General features: G+C 38.8%; 1 protein-coding gene across 1 annotated transcript in view; it reads left to right on the forward strand.

Moving 5' to 3' along the window:
- Positions 1-15,220, forward strand: part of lrp1bb (low density lipoprotein receptor-related protein 1Bb) — a 520,571-nt gene that overhangs the window by 263,036 nt on the left and 242,315 nt on the right. The window contains exons 15-16 of the mRNA XM_061722939.1: positions 12,235-12,454; positions 12,990-13,179. Coding sequence (XP_061578923.1) covers positions 12,235-12,454; positions 12,990-13,179 — 410 coding nt within the window. The remainder of the gene's footprint in view (positions 1-12,234; positions 12,455-12,989; positions 13,180-15,220) is intronic.

A 15,220-nucleotide genomic window follows, 5' to 3' on the forward strand; every position in this document is an offset into this window, starting at 1 on the left:
GTCACACAGGTTCCTTTATTAACAGAGGTAAAATCAAATCAAATCAAATCAAATCAAACTTTATTTATATAGCACTTTTCCTACAAAATAAATAAACTGCCTGCATATAGAGAATAAAAATGCTTCTTGAATAAAATAAAACAAATATCCCTTTCCTGCATAACAATTACATTAAAATACACTGTGCAATTAATACAATGTAGACAGTAACAGGCAGACTTTTCCACTGAGGTTGACAGTTGCAATGCAAATAACAAAACATTTGTGCAAATCTCAAATAAAACATTCAAGTCAATTTGTCACCAAATAAGCTATATCAAAATTAGAAAAAAAAAAAAAAAAAATTCAATTTTTTTTTTTTTTTAAATCGATATAAACGATATTGTCTCGCACCATATCGCGTTTGAAAATATATCGATATATATTAAAATCTCGATATATCGCCCAGCCCTAGTTTCCACCTGTTCCTTCTTTAGTTTCTTACATTGCAAAACAGGCTGAGTGATGCTAAATTATCTGGGTCAATCAAAGAACACAATCCTTACAATTCCACCTTCTTTATTCAGGACTGATTGTATGTTGAAGCAGGTGTATGATGGCCTCTTCAACTCCAACACGATAACTAAACTGCAGTGGGTCCTAGTAGGTGCTTGTTTGCTTACTCAGGTTGGTCAATAAGTCTCTCCAGTACTTTCAAGATTTCTGATGTTAGAGGAACAGCTCCATACCTTTTGCGAGAAGATGAATAAGATGGTTGTCTTTTGGTATTAAAACAAGGCAGGATGTCTTCCACAACACTCAAACGTTCTCCTGGGTCAGGCTGAGGTCTAAGAAGGACTGTAGTATGCTACATAGCTAGTCCACACAGGTCTTCAGGACTCTGGGGTCAACGCTGTATGTGCCTGCAGCCTTTGCCATGATTCCATCTCTCCAACTGAGTGCTAGACAGACAGACCTACTGAAGACATTGTTCAGTTCACTGACTCCATCTGGCCGATCCTTCCTCTGCTTGAAATCCTGTGATTGTTTTCATCCCTGACCACACATCTATTTCACTGTTCTGCTGGATTTCTCTCCAATGCTTTTCTGTACACTTCCTTGTTCTCTCTATTCTTGATTTTGTTTTTGAACTCTCCCCAATAATCCCCTCTGTCTCCCTCCCTGGTGTTTTTTTTTCATTGTTGAGCTGTTGTTTCTGGTCACTGGGGATTGAAACTTTGTTATTGGGAAAGCATCTCACTGTTCTGGTGGGGATGTTGTTCTCCACATACTGATTGAACCTGTAGCGCACTCAGTCATTGTGTCATTGATGTCATCTCCATGTGCCTCACAGAGTGCATCCCAGCTTGTAGTCTCAAACCACTCTCAAAGAGTTTCTTCATTTAACTGTCACCATCTCCTCACACTTGTTTGGTCACAGTTTTGAACAATGGGTTTTGTAAGTGGTGGAGAGAGACCACATTATGTCTGCCTTGCTGAAGGCAAGTTGTACAGAGAAGGTTCACACATCTCTGACATTTGCATGAAACAATTTGAATATTTTATTTTCTCTGATGGAAGAGTTGACAGACTGTTGACACATTGGAAGTCTAGAGGAGACAAAGGCTTGGCTGAAATCGTAAAGAGTTTGCTATAAATCTACAAAGGAGTTGTGTTTGTAGCCTACCAACAAATGAGCTGATGACGTATGGAGCAAAGGCTGTTTCTGATAATTCTGTTAATTCTCTTGGTAAATAGTATAGATGGGTAGTTAAAGATAACAGCTCAATATCCAGGCTGCAGAGACTGTTTAAAATTAGAATATCCTGGATTACATCAGCTTCATCATTGTGTTAAGGGATCAGAGCCACCCCCTTTGTGATTCTCAGAGGTCTCTCCTCAGCTGTCTCACATTGTGGCCACACATTTTATTACATAAGTACTGCTCTGCAGCTTGGCACGAGTAAACTTTGTTTCTTAAGCTTCCACAAAGACAAGGACAAAACTAGAGGTCAACCTTGCTTGAATGTTCCTGACTTAGTAAACTCTTGTGTGCTGCTTGTATTGCTTCCCGTGAGCTTTTCCTTTTTGGCTTGAGTTGATTTTGAAATATGATTTTGTGGCTACTGTTGTAACCAGCGGTTTTTCAAAGATTTGATTTATGTTTAAGTTTCTGTCAAATATTTAGGTTGATGCTTTTGTTTTTTGAAAAAGGTAAACATAACAAAGGAACCATGGCTGTTGGGTGAATTGTGATACCAGATGCCCATTGGCATCCATTTTCAGGTGTTTTCTCTAGTATTACATCCTCTTGACATTTTTATTTCGTCTTCCTGTCTGAAAAGTTGGTACCAAATGAGAACACAAATAATCAAAATAAATAATGTCTTTATATTCTTTTACTCTTTTTTTCTTTTAATCAAACCCATGTATGATTGTGGTTTTCTTTTTTTTGTCAGCTTGATTACTTTTATTAATATACAACTAATTTTGCATTTCAGACCTTCAGCATATTTCAAAAAGAGTTACTACACGGAAGTTTAGTGCTAGAAAAGAGGTGTAAGAATAAAATTAAAGCTGCAAGCAGCGATGAACGGGCCCTCGCACTCACAGCCACCGCCCCCCATAAGCATATCAGACATGACACCACCCACGACTTCCTATGTCAAACCATTCAAAAGTTATAGCAGAAAAAAGGGACAACCAATCAGAAGAAGGGGCGGGGCTAATTCAAGCCAATGAAGGTCAAGGACTCCATACAGAGTCTGATGACACCACCCACGACTCTCTATGTCAAACCATTCAAAAGTTATAGCAGGAAATAGGGACAACCAATCAAAAGAAGGGGTGGGGCTAATTTTCACTAATTATGGTCACGGACTCAATACCGAGTCCCATGACACCACCCACGACTCTTTATGTCATACCATTCAAAAGTTATGGCAGAGAAAAGTTTTCCAGGTGGCGCTGTTGAGCCATTTTGCCACGCCCATTAATGCAAACCATGAAATATCAAATTTATCGCCAGGCCTGGCTTGCATGCCAAATTTGGTGCCTTTTGGGGAACTATCAAATATGGACCAATCAGATGAAAGGGGGGCGCGCTTTTTGGCATCTAGCGTCGCCACGGTAACACTTTTGAAAGAGAAAAGTAATGCGCGTAGTCGCAGGATGGAGACGCATATTTTGATGTATAACACACCTGGGTGCACGTTACGGTTCGGGCCGTATTAAGTCTCGAAGGAATGGCATATATTGCTCCAAAATTACGTGATTAATTCAGAATGTTCAAAATGGCTGACTTCCTGTTCAGTTTCGGCCATAGCGCCAAGAGACTTTTCTTTAAGTTGCGACATGATACAGGTGTGTACCGATTTTCGTTCATGTACGTCAAACCGTATTATGGGGCTTGAGGCGCAAAGTTTTTTCTGTCTGAACGAATCAGATGAAGGGTGGGCGCGCTTTTTGGCGTCTAGCGTCGCCACGGTAACGCTTTTGAAAGAGAAAAGTAATGCGTGTTGTCGCAGGATGGAGACGCACATTTTGATGTATAACACACTTGGGGGCACATTACGGTTCGGGCCGTATTAACTGCCCAAGGAATGGCATAAATTGCGCCAAAGTGACACGATTAATTCAAAATGGCCGACTTCCTGTTCGGTTTCGGCCATGTCGCCAAGAGACTTTTCTTTAAGTTGTGTACTGATACAGGTGTGTAGCGATTTTCGTGCATGTACGTCAAACCGTATTGTGGGGCTTGAGGCACAAAGTTTTCAAGGGGGCGCTGTTGAGCCATTTTGGCACGCCCATTAATGTAAACCATTAAATATCAAATTTTTCGCCAGGCCTGACTTGCATGCAAAATTTGGTGACTTTTTGGGCACGTTTAGGGGGGCAAAAAGGCCCTCCTTTCGTCAGAAGAAAGAAAGAAAGAAAGAAAGAAAGAAAGAAAGAAAGAAAGAAAGAAAGAAAGAAAGAAAGAAAGAAAAATTCCTACAGATACAATAGGGCCTTCGCACTGAAGGTGCTCGGGCCCTAATAATGGTATTTCCTAATAAGTAGATAATGTTAGTGAAGCCAATATACATATGACATGATTATTGTAAGAAGGACCGTCAAACTTGCACTGTGGTCACAAAAATCAGTGTTCAAGATGTTTTTACAGGAATTTTTCCTCACCCAATGTCTAGAAAATACAAAAAGGACCAGCGAAACTGTACACATTTATACGTCTTAATACCAGGCTCTGTGATCATTTGGGGTTTTAGCATACACACAGCACAGCTCATAGGCTGGTGTAGATTCTCTGTTATCCTGGAAATTCCAGAGTAATTCTCAAAGGCTTAAGTTAAGACAACAAGACTTTCTTTTCTTGGTTTTTGAAGACATGTCACCTTCCATCCAGAAGACTGTATCAATTCAAACTGATTGCTGAGGAATTTCAAGCTTATTAACTGAGTCATATTCAAATCCCAGACCATCCTCTCAGGGGTCTTTTGTCTACTTTGAATGTTTTTTTACCTGGTTAGCTTGGTCAGTTTACATTTTTTTTTTGAAGGGGGTCAGGTTGTCAGCTGGAGATTCATATATAAAGTGAAAATAAAGTGATTTGAATTGAATTGAATGGAAGAAAGCTAAGGGATGTTTCATCGGTTTAATCTAATTTATGCCCATTTGAAACAGAGGAGGAGGCCTCAGGTTTTACCAATCCAACACTTGCAATGTAGCTTTAGGTCTCCAACCCAGAAAATTTTACAACCGTTTGTACCTTGATTCCCGTAACAAAACATCTCACAAGCTGGTTGGGTAAACACATAATGATTGACAGAAGACTATTACTAACAGAAGGGACAAGAACTTCAGTTACCAATTGTGTTTGAAAGAAAAAAAACAAAACTTAATGAGCATATTTGACATGACGTAATGTGTGCTTATTTAATCAAACCTTGAACAACTGTTCACTGATTGGAAATAACTGCTTCACAAACAACACTTACCACCTAGCAGAAATAACCAGCTAGTTATCTAATTCTCAGTAGTAGTCACATATCATCTTTTCTGTGAATCCATGTGGATACATGTATGATGGTGACTGCCAGCAGAGATGGTAATTAACATATAGAGTTGATGCTGCCAAACTGGAATTCATTGAGTGTCTTAAGGATCTTAAGGATTAACACTTTAAGGCTTAAATCGCATTAACACTCACCAAATCCATAGCAGTCGGAGATTAGTTTTCAAGCCTCAAAGGATTGTTAGAAAAATGTTGCAGTATACAGTTTGTTCACTGCTGAAGATGCAGCAACCAAAGCAAAAAGCCAAACTTTGCCATTCCCAGTTTTGACGTTTTTATTCATATTTACTCCAGAATTTGAGTGGTGGTTATCCACATTCATAAAAGGAAGGTGTTATTTCCAATATAATAGCCAGTAAAAGAAGACAAAAACATAAGGTATAATCCCATGTTTTCTGCATAGAAAATAAATCAGTACGTACTGTAGCCTAAACATTTTTTGAATAGTGGGGAGTAAACGTTCTACACAAAATTTCCTCTTAACAGTAAGCAGAAGTGTTTGGGGTTGGCAAAATATCATGACACTTTTTTGCTTGGAGATTAATAACTTTTATTTTCAACCCTCCCACTAGCAACATAAGTGATAATAAAAGCTAGTTTTGCACTTCTGAGTGAAAACTCAGCCGGACTCTACTGGAAACAGCTCTTTGGCTGAAACAGATGCACTTTCTAAGACATTTCTCCATTGGCACCTCAAAACCTTTTCCCCCTTTCTGCTTTCCTCCACTACGTAGTATAGACATGGATAGCACTACTTGTGATTTAGCAAAAACCAACAAAAAGGCACAATGTTTTTACGGAAAGGTTTTTTTTTTTTTTTGGTTTATCACTTGTAAACTTCTCTCATAAAATTTACATGAAATGAAACAAGTAAACTGTGATTTTCGACTGTGTGAAGAGTTCTGGCTTCAATTCAAGGATTTGAGAATAACAAACACATTCAGTTTATAAATAGGATGTGCATCTGTAAAATAAAGATGCACGTGCTCCACTCAATTTGTAGCAACTTTAATTAACATCATGTGATTTCAAGAGGCTTTCTTTTTTCAATAACTTTACTTTTATCTCTGGGAGGCATTAACAAAATATAGTGTGTGTGTGTGTGTGTGTGTGTGTGTGTGTGTGTGTGTGTGTGTGTGTGTGTGTGTGTGTGTGTGTGTGTGTGTGTGTGTGTGTGTGTGTGTGTGTGTGTGTGTGTGTGTGTGTGTGTGTGTGTGTGTGTGTGTGTGTGTGCCTTTTCTTCTTCATACGTTCATACTCTTCTCAGGCTCCTTGTAGTATAGATGGGTCTTTATGTCATTTTTTCTTTTAGAACAAATGTATTAACGGATAGCCCCTTGAGTTGAATCATCTCGTTTTCGAGGGGGTCCAACATAAAACATACAACACAGTACAAAACAGTTACATACAACATACATAATACATAAGGCTCTCACACACAAACCCACCCACACACCAGACCCCAAGACCTACCACACATGGAATCAAATATTGTTTTAAGTACGATGGATAACTAAAGTGGATACATTTGAATGAGTTGGAGCCAGTGGTATTGTCTTCTTGAGCTGAGGGGTAACCAGTTTAATTGATACATGGAGCAGTGGTGAGTTCGGTATGGGCACCTTAAGACAAATATACAGAGACTGTTGTAAATGACATTGAGGAGTTGAAGATGTGATTCATAAGTGTTCTGGTAGACAACATCAGCATAATCTAAAATGGGTTGTGTGACAATTATTTTCCTTGTTTGTAGAGTGAAACAGTTTATTGAACAGTAAAGGATGCCTAGGTTGCGATGTACTTTAGTTGTGATGGACTCGATATGATGTTTGAAGGTAAATAATGGGTTGATTCAGAGGCCGAGGTGTTTGAATGAGGTCACCTGTTCAAGGGGTGAGCCATCGTTAAAAAGAATATTGAGATCTGAGTTATTTGCAAGGCCTAATCTGGTACCAATCAACATTGAACATGATTTATTTTTGTTTAACAATAGTTTATTTGATGATAGCCAATTCTGAACATAACTTTTTTTTTGTTTGTTTGTTTTCTTTTTTTTTAGCAAAGTAAAAACTAGCCTATTTGTTGTTTAGTTTTATGAATGGCTTTCTTTTTTAGCTAGACTCTTTCTTTGCATTCATCAAATCTGTTCAGTGAAATCTTAGAAAAGGACTCTTTACCTCCTCAAAAATGTCCCCTGATTTGGTTTATTGTTGTAGAGCTGCTTTTCTTGTCCACTCTAGTTGACCTCGGCAGATTTAGGGTTTTTCTGTGTTGCTTGCGTCTGCAAAGTTCCTGCAATCTTAATAATTTGCCAAAGTTTCGGGTAGAACACTGTTGAAGTTTCTGATCGATAGGAATCCTTTGCTTATTAGGTCTATCGATTATCCTCATACTCTTACACATCTTTGGACCACTCTTGGAATCAATCAGATTTTTTTTTTAAACTTTTTTTTTACTTTTTTACTGCCTAAACTTGTCTTGAAATCAGTAAAGTAGACACAAACACCTGTTCAACTGTCCAACTACTTCTGAGCTTGCGAAAATAAAAAAAAATTAAAGCTGCAAGCAGCGATGAACGGGCCCTCGCACTCATGGTCACCGCCCCCCATAAGCATATCAGAAACGACACCACCCATGACTTCCTATGTCAAACCATTCAAAGGTTATAGCAGAAAATAGGGACAATCAATCAGAAGAAGGGGCGGGACTAATTCAGGCCAATTAAGGTCAAGGACTCAATACAGAGTCTGATGACACCACCCACGACTCTCTATGTCAAACCATTCAAAAGTTATAATTAGAAAATAGGAACAACCAATCAGAAGAAGGGGCGGGGCTAATTTTTACCAATTATGGTCAAGGACTCAATACCGAATCCGATGACACCACCCACGACTCTTTATGTCAAACCATTCAAAAGTTATGGTAAAGAAAAGTATTCTAGGGGGCGCTGTTGAGCCATTTTGCCACGCCCATTAATGCAAACCATGAAATATCAAATTTTTCGGCAGACCTGGCTTGCGTGCAAAATTTGGTGACTTTTGGTGCACGTTTAGGGGGGCAAAAAGGCCCTCCTTTCGTCAGAAAAACGAGAATAAAGAAAGAAAATTCCTACAGATACAATAGGGCCTTCACACTGTACGTGTTCTGTGCAATTTCACGAATAATGTACAGTAGAAAGCCTTGTACATCACTATTTGTTTGGTAGAGCAAAGCTTCTATGCAGGATTGAAAAAGCAGTCAGCTGTATGATACCTGTGGCCAAAAAAGATGAAAGGAAACTGTTGTAAGAGGATTGCAGTATGTTGATGTTAGCAAAAGAAAATTGTGGATTTAGGCCAGCAAAAGGGCAGGCTTTGGTCCCATGACAGCAAAGGCATTGGCCATATCTGCTAACACTTCATGTTTCAAACTAGAAAACTCTTAACTGGTCTCATAAGACTTCCTCTTGTGTATCTGTGCAGTGAATATATTATATGTATCTAGGTATCTATCATGCACTAGATTTTGCTTTTATATAAACGCAGGCTTTAATCAGGGCGTGCACTTGGACATAGATTATTTTTCAAATATGTGATATGGTAAACTTTCAAGATATTTGATCATGAACTTGATATAATCAATCCTGTCCAAGCGAACATTGTAATCAGCCCTGGCCACTTTGTTTGTTTCTCTTACAATGTTGGTTTAAAACCAATTAAAAGGGTTGTGAAGCAGCCATTTAGGGAACTTTTTTGCCTATGGAGCCCAGTGATACTAATATAAGCTGATCCTTTTAAATAATGTGAGCATAGAGTCAAGATAAAATGTATTTATAAAGTGCATTTTAAAACAGCCCGAGCTGAACAGAGTGCTGTACACAACATACAGGCATCGGGAAAAAAAAGCAAATGCTCATGGTGATAAAAGAACCAAAGCAATACAGATTTGAAAATGAAAAAAAGACTAAAATAACTGGGACATTTAAAGAATTACTTCCAAATAGAAACAAGAAAAATTGAGAACTAGAATGCTTAAAATTTTAATCACGTAAAGTGTATTTAAAAGCCAACAACAACTTATACATTTTGTTTTAAATTTCCCAATAGATAACAGGCTGTTCCAGATATCCCAAAGCCACTGCAAAAGCGACATCTACAGTACTTTGCTTGCTATCCTCCAGACCTTTCAGACAATCAAACAGAGCTGATGAAATTGAAAGAAATTCAGAAATATACAGAAGAACAAAACCATGTTAAGCTTTGAAGACAAACAAAATAAGTTAGAACTAATTATGTGCTTCATGGATATCCAGTGGAGTAATGCTAGAACTAATAACATCCCTCCAACTGCTAAATCTCTATTGAATTTGGGAAATATAAACAAATCTGAGGTTGAAAATTGATGCTGTTTCATGCTGGAAGCTCATAATTCTGAACCACGAGTGGTAGAGAACCTGCCTGTGTTTTTTTGGTAACAACCAGCATGTGGGTGCATTTCAGTGCATTGTAGTAACTGTTTAGAGTGGTAGAATCTCGCATGTTTATGCTCTTCCTCACACTAGCAAGACAAAAAATAAATAAATTCACTCCAAGACGTCTCACACAAAAAAACAATTTCCCTGATCATCATGCCAAGACAGCCTAGATTGTTAGCAACATGAGAGTCTAAAGCTTTTCTGTTTTTTGGCTGCAGACGTTTCTGACTCAGTCGGCATTTTACTGTATTTCTAACTACTGCGTTTACTAACATGGGCATGGACAGAAAAATGGTGAATGTCTGAAAAACAACAATCTGTAACCTTATGAAATAGAAGAAAAAGTCCATGATATTTACTGAACAAAGACATCCAGCTGTAATTTTTATGTCTCCACTTAAGAAATTCTGGTAGCCTCAATAATGTGTTGATAGTTTGAATACAGAAATGTATATTCATGAGCCCTTAGTTCTGCCCGCTGGGACGCTTCCAGGAATTCAACCAGTCAGAACATTCAAAACACTTGTGCCAAATCTGCTCATGTTCAGGGTGAAGCTTTTCTTGGTGACTCTTGGTCTTTGTTATCATGAAATAGTTGCAGTTTTTTTTCTGAAAGCTAAAAATGAGCAAATGTGACCACTTTAGCTTCTCAAAATTCATCTGGAAATATGGTTTTGAGTTGGTTTCTGTGATATTAACTTTTAACATAAAGTGGGGCAAAAAAGCATTTAGTCAGCCACCAATTGTGCAAGTTCTCCAACTTAAAAAGATGAGAGAGGCTTGTAATTTTCATCATAGGTACACTTCAACTATGAGAGACAGAAAGGGCGGAAAGAATCCAGGAAATCACATTATAGGATTTTTACTTAATTATTTGGTAAATTCCTCAGTAAAATAAGTATTTATTCACCTACAAACAAGCACGATTTCTGGCTTTCACAGACCTGTAACTTCTTCTTTATGAGGCTCCTCTGTCCTCACCTCGTTACCTGTATTAATGGTACCTGTTTTAACTCGTTATCAGTATAAAAGTCACCTGTCCACAACCTGAAACCGTCACACTCCAAACTCCACTATGGCCAAGACCAAAGAGCTGTCAAAGGACTTGAGAAACAAAATTGTAGACCTGCACCAGGCTGGGAAGACTGAATCTGCAATAGGTAAGCAGCTTGGTGTGAAGAAATCAACTGTGGGAGCAATTATTAGAAAATGGAAGAGGGGGCACGGTGGCACAGCAGGTAGTGCAGGTAGCTGTCTCACAGCTAGAAGGTCCTGGGTTCGATTCCCGCCGGGGACGCTGTGGGCGCTGAAGTGCGTGTTAGTTCTCCCGTGACTTCAGTGCCCACACCCTGGGTGGGGTTGGTGAAAGGGCCTTTCTGTGTGGAGTTTGTATGTACTCCCCGTGTTCCCTTGGGTAGCTAATGGGAGCTACCCTGACAAAAACATGCAGCAGTCCTGGGCTACACATGCCCCCTCTGGCCAACCGGGGCGCCAGATGGGGTGGGGAGGATCTGGCCGGAATAATGTGATCCTTCAACGCGCTACGTCCGGTCAGAGAACCCTCACCCTGTCTGGTGAAAATAATAATAATAATAATGACTTGGATTTCCTCAGGATAAGAAGGAGACCTGAGCTCAGTGTAGGGCCCTCCCAGAGGAGAGCAATGCCCAGGACTGTTACTTAGGTATGAGCACTGGGTGATGAAAATAAAAAAAAGTAAAAAATCGTAAGATGTTGAGTTAAAACCTCCTTCCATCAGCAAGGGCATTGAAGGTGAAACGTGGCTAGTTATTGTTATTGACCAAATACCTATTTTCCAGTAGTATAGCAGGACAATCAGAACTGTGATGAAAATTACAGGCCTCTCTCATCTTTTTAAGTGGGAGAACGTGCACAACTGGTGTCTGACTAAATACTTTTTTTTTTCACTGTATTTTAAATTGGAACCTTAAACAAGTAATTGACAACTTAATCAAAATATAGATTATGGAAGACACATCTTTGTAAATTTTGTCTGTATTGAGTTCATTGTAGGTAGTATTAATATTCTTGCCCCAAGACACTAAATCCATTGTGTCCATATCATATAGTGTCTGCCTGTATCTGTGTTAGTCAGCAACAAATAAACAGGCAAATCCCTTGAGCACAGTTACTACAGAGAAGGTCCCATCGCATTGTTGTCCCTTTGAATCCTCAGTGATCGCTGTCGGAAATTGTCAAAGATGGTAATGGTGCAAAAGCTAGCTTACGTTTGTAAGAAATATGATACGATTTCATGAAATCTACAAAAGCTCCTTGCAATTGTATTTGTCAGTACAGTTTCTGTTCTCTGTTCAGCATTAGAGAACACCAATGTGTTAACATTGGGAAGTTGTTTTTTTGCAACATCTGTGGATTGATAATTTTGGATGGAATCTTGCAGAAAGATGCTGTCAGGTTTGTATCAACTTGTAAAAAACCAAAGCAGGTGGTGTGTAGAGGGATCTGCACACACGCCCATCTTACTGTATATCACCATGTCAGGAAGAAGGGACGGAGAATAATGAGGAACATAAAGCTGTCGGATTTGAATCTAAGATGTGATCGGTGTTGAGAGTATGATCTACTGATGCAGCTTCATGACCGCATGACATCCCTGTAAATAGAAGTGAATAGAATAAGTAATGTATGTTGTTTATTGGAAATAATTGCTTGAGCTGTATGTTTGCATCTCTCCTCATGACAGCTGGATGTATTGGACAGACTGGGAGGAAGACGAGGTCAACGACAGCATAGGGCGGATAGAACAAGCCTGGATGGATGGATCTAACCGGCACATTTTTGTCACCTCCAACATGCTGTGGCCCAACGGGCTGACACTGGACCACAGTACCAGCACTATGTACTGGTGTGACGCCTACTATGACCACATTGAGAAGATTCACCTTAATGGAACCGGAAGAATGGTATAACTTGATGTAGCTGCTGCTTTCCTGTAGGGGCCTCATTCTAAGAAGCGTGTCATATACTTCAATTTGCTCATTATAACGTTAGCTTTTTAGGAAAGGCATGTTCTGAATTGTTGCCTTATTAATAAATAACAGCTAAGTCGGTTAAATAAAATATCAGTTTTCAACATATAATTATTCTTGAAAAATGTTTTGAGGGGCCACACATTTCACAACAGAAAATATTATTGCAAATTGCCCTTCTTTTTACTGCCAACAAGACATCCCTTGCGTATTAAGCTAATAAATAATTTGTAAATTATCTTTAATCAATGACAAGATTTTAGCAAACATTATTAAAAGCTGACAGCTGTGGGTGGACACATTTTTGCAAAGAAATTGGATAACATTAATCATGCAAAATTATATCCAAGCCCATTTTCTAAGTGTTAGAGCCTTGTTTAAAATGACTGATTTTTCTGTTTCAGCCCCTCTCTCTCTCTTTCTCTCTCTCTCCAACTCACCTTATCTTTTATTATGTTGTCTGTTGTAGGTAGTGTACAAAGGAAAAGAGCTGAACCATCCTTTCGGAATTTCTCATCATCACAATTTCATCTTTTGGACTGAGTACATGAATGCTTCAGTGTTCCAGCTGGACTTGTCCACAGGCGAAGTGACTCTGCTGCGCAGTGAGAGACCACCTCTATTTGGCCTGCGTGTCTATGATGCACACAGTCAGCAAGGTTGGCTGCTTTCCCTTCATTTATTCTGTACACAGTGCCGCTGAATCGTGAATTGCTTCCTTAACAGAGAATGTGGCTGACGCACTGGAAATAGGGCCTTTCTGTGCTGTGTGTCTAGACATGTACGTCTGGTATACACACTGCCTTAATGGAGATTGATTTTATGTGATTACATACACAGGAATTACGTAAAGGCCTGTTGGACAAGCATTTCATGGTGCACACGATTAACAGGGGCAAAGGCTTTTAAATCACATGGAGTTCCAGTATTACTCCCAAAATATCACGTTACTTTGTAAGGGCTCCCTGCTGTGCTAAATAGCCATTTAGTCTCCCTATCAACTTTGCAAGTTTTACATCGTGAATGTGTGTGTGTGTTTTAACTCATTCATACACACAGGCAGCATGTGTGTATACCTGCCTGACTTTTTTGTGTCATCCCAATTTCTTTTCCCAGTAGTGATCAGCATGAAGGCAAGCCAAGTGAAAAGTTCAATACTTCTTGATAAAAACTGAATACGTAACCTCTCAAATGGTTTTCACGTCATACTCAGATTTTAACAGGTGGTGAAAGGTTCAGGTTTTAATTGACATGTGTTTTCAAGAGGCTCTTTTTTTCAATAACTTTCTTTTTATCCCTGGGAGGCATAAATAATGCGCTTGTCATTAGATATAGCCTCTTCAGACAAGGATGTAGACATCCGTCGGCTGTGCAATAGTCTTAATTTTGACCCTTATGCCTTATGCCATTTCCTGTCAGAATAATAAAAAACTATTAATGAAATGGACTTATGCAAAAGAATTGACTGGTTTCACTTTAACACGCGCATATAACCAAGTACTTTCTAAAATAAAACTTTAGAAATATTCTACATATTATTGGTATTTTATTGTTTTATAGCTTATTTTTCTTAATCAACATCAGTCAATCATAAATATCATATCATATATTCATTTAGTTTATACATTTTAATCCTATAAGTGCTTTTTATGTATGATTGATTTATAAATGACTCTACTGTATGTACATTTATTCACGTTTTTTCTTGTTCTTAGTATTATTTTTTTATTAATGCTACTTCATATTTCTACTCCACTAAAGATTCCACGTTTTTGGCTTACCGTACATGTCAAAATTGGTGTACTTTATCATTTGCTCTTTCAGTCCAGAGAAGAAAAAAAAACTAGTCTATCATAATTGCTAAATATGTTACCTTGATGATACTAACAGGCTACCCAGGATTTTAAAGTACCTCACCTTTACCAGCTGTAACATTAAAGTGGTAAAAACACATCAATACATCACTAATTCTTGTCAAACAACCTATCATATTTTCCGCACTTTAAGGTGCACTGAAAATTCTTAATTCTTCTCAAAAATCGTCAGTGTGCCCTATACTCCGGGACGCCTTACAGTATGTATGAATTTTGTTGAGCTTACTGACCTCGAACCAGTTTTATGTGGTACACTGCGCTCAAAAATCTGTTAAAATGTTTTAGTGCGACTTTGGTAAGCGACGAAGCCAGCTGGCAGGTGGTGGTGATGTGGTCCTGAACACAAGGAAACAGGTTAGGGATGGAGAGAGACAAACTCACGTAATCACAGGTCAAAAGAGTGATCTGCAAAGAGGCCTGAACATAACTACCACAGTAGCTGAAACAACGATCTGGAGAAGACTGGATGTGGAGCCGCGGTAGATATACTGCTTGAGTTGAAGAGGGGATTGGTTGGAGGTGTGTCGGGTTGCTAGCTGGTGATTAGGGGAATGGTCACTACCAGGGAGAGACGGACCAGACACAGAAGGAGAGGCAAAAACAGGAGCAAGGAAATGAGAAGGCATCACTAGTCTATGACAATATCAACATACTTTTTATATCGCCCATCCCTCCATGTAAGTCCCTTTCACTATAATTGTGCAAGTAACTTAGTGGTAGAGGTGTTAATATGTCATTAATGTACTTGATGGAACTAAACCATTTAAAAGGCCACATTTTCCTGTATCTCATTGGTAAGAATAGTGAATGAGCCAGAACTGGAGTG

The sequence above is a fragment of the Cololabis saira genome, chromosome 6 (genome assembly GCF_033807715.1).
Source record: "Cololabis saira isolate AMF1-May2022 chromosome 6, fColSai1.1, whole genome shotgun sequence".
Classification (NCBI taxonomy): Eukaryota; Metazoa; Chordata; class Actinopteri; order Beloniformes; family Belonidae; genus Cololabis; species Cololabis saira.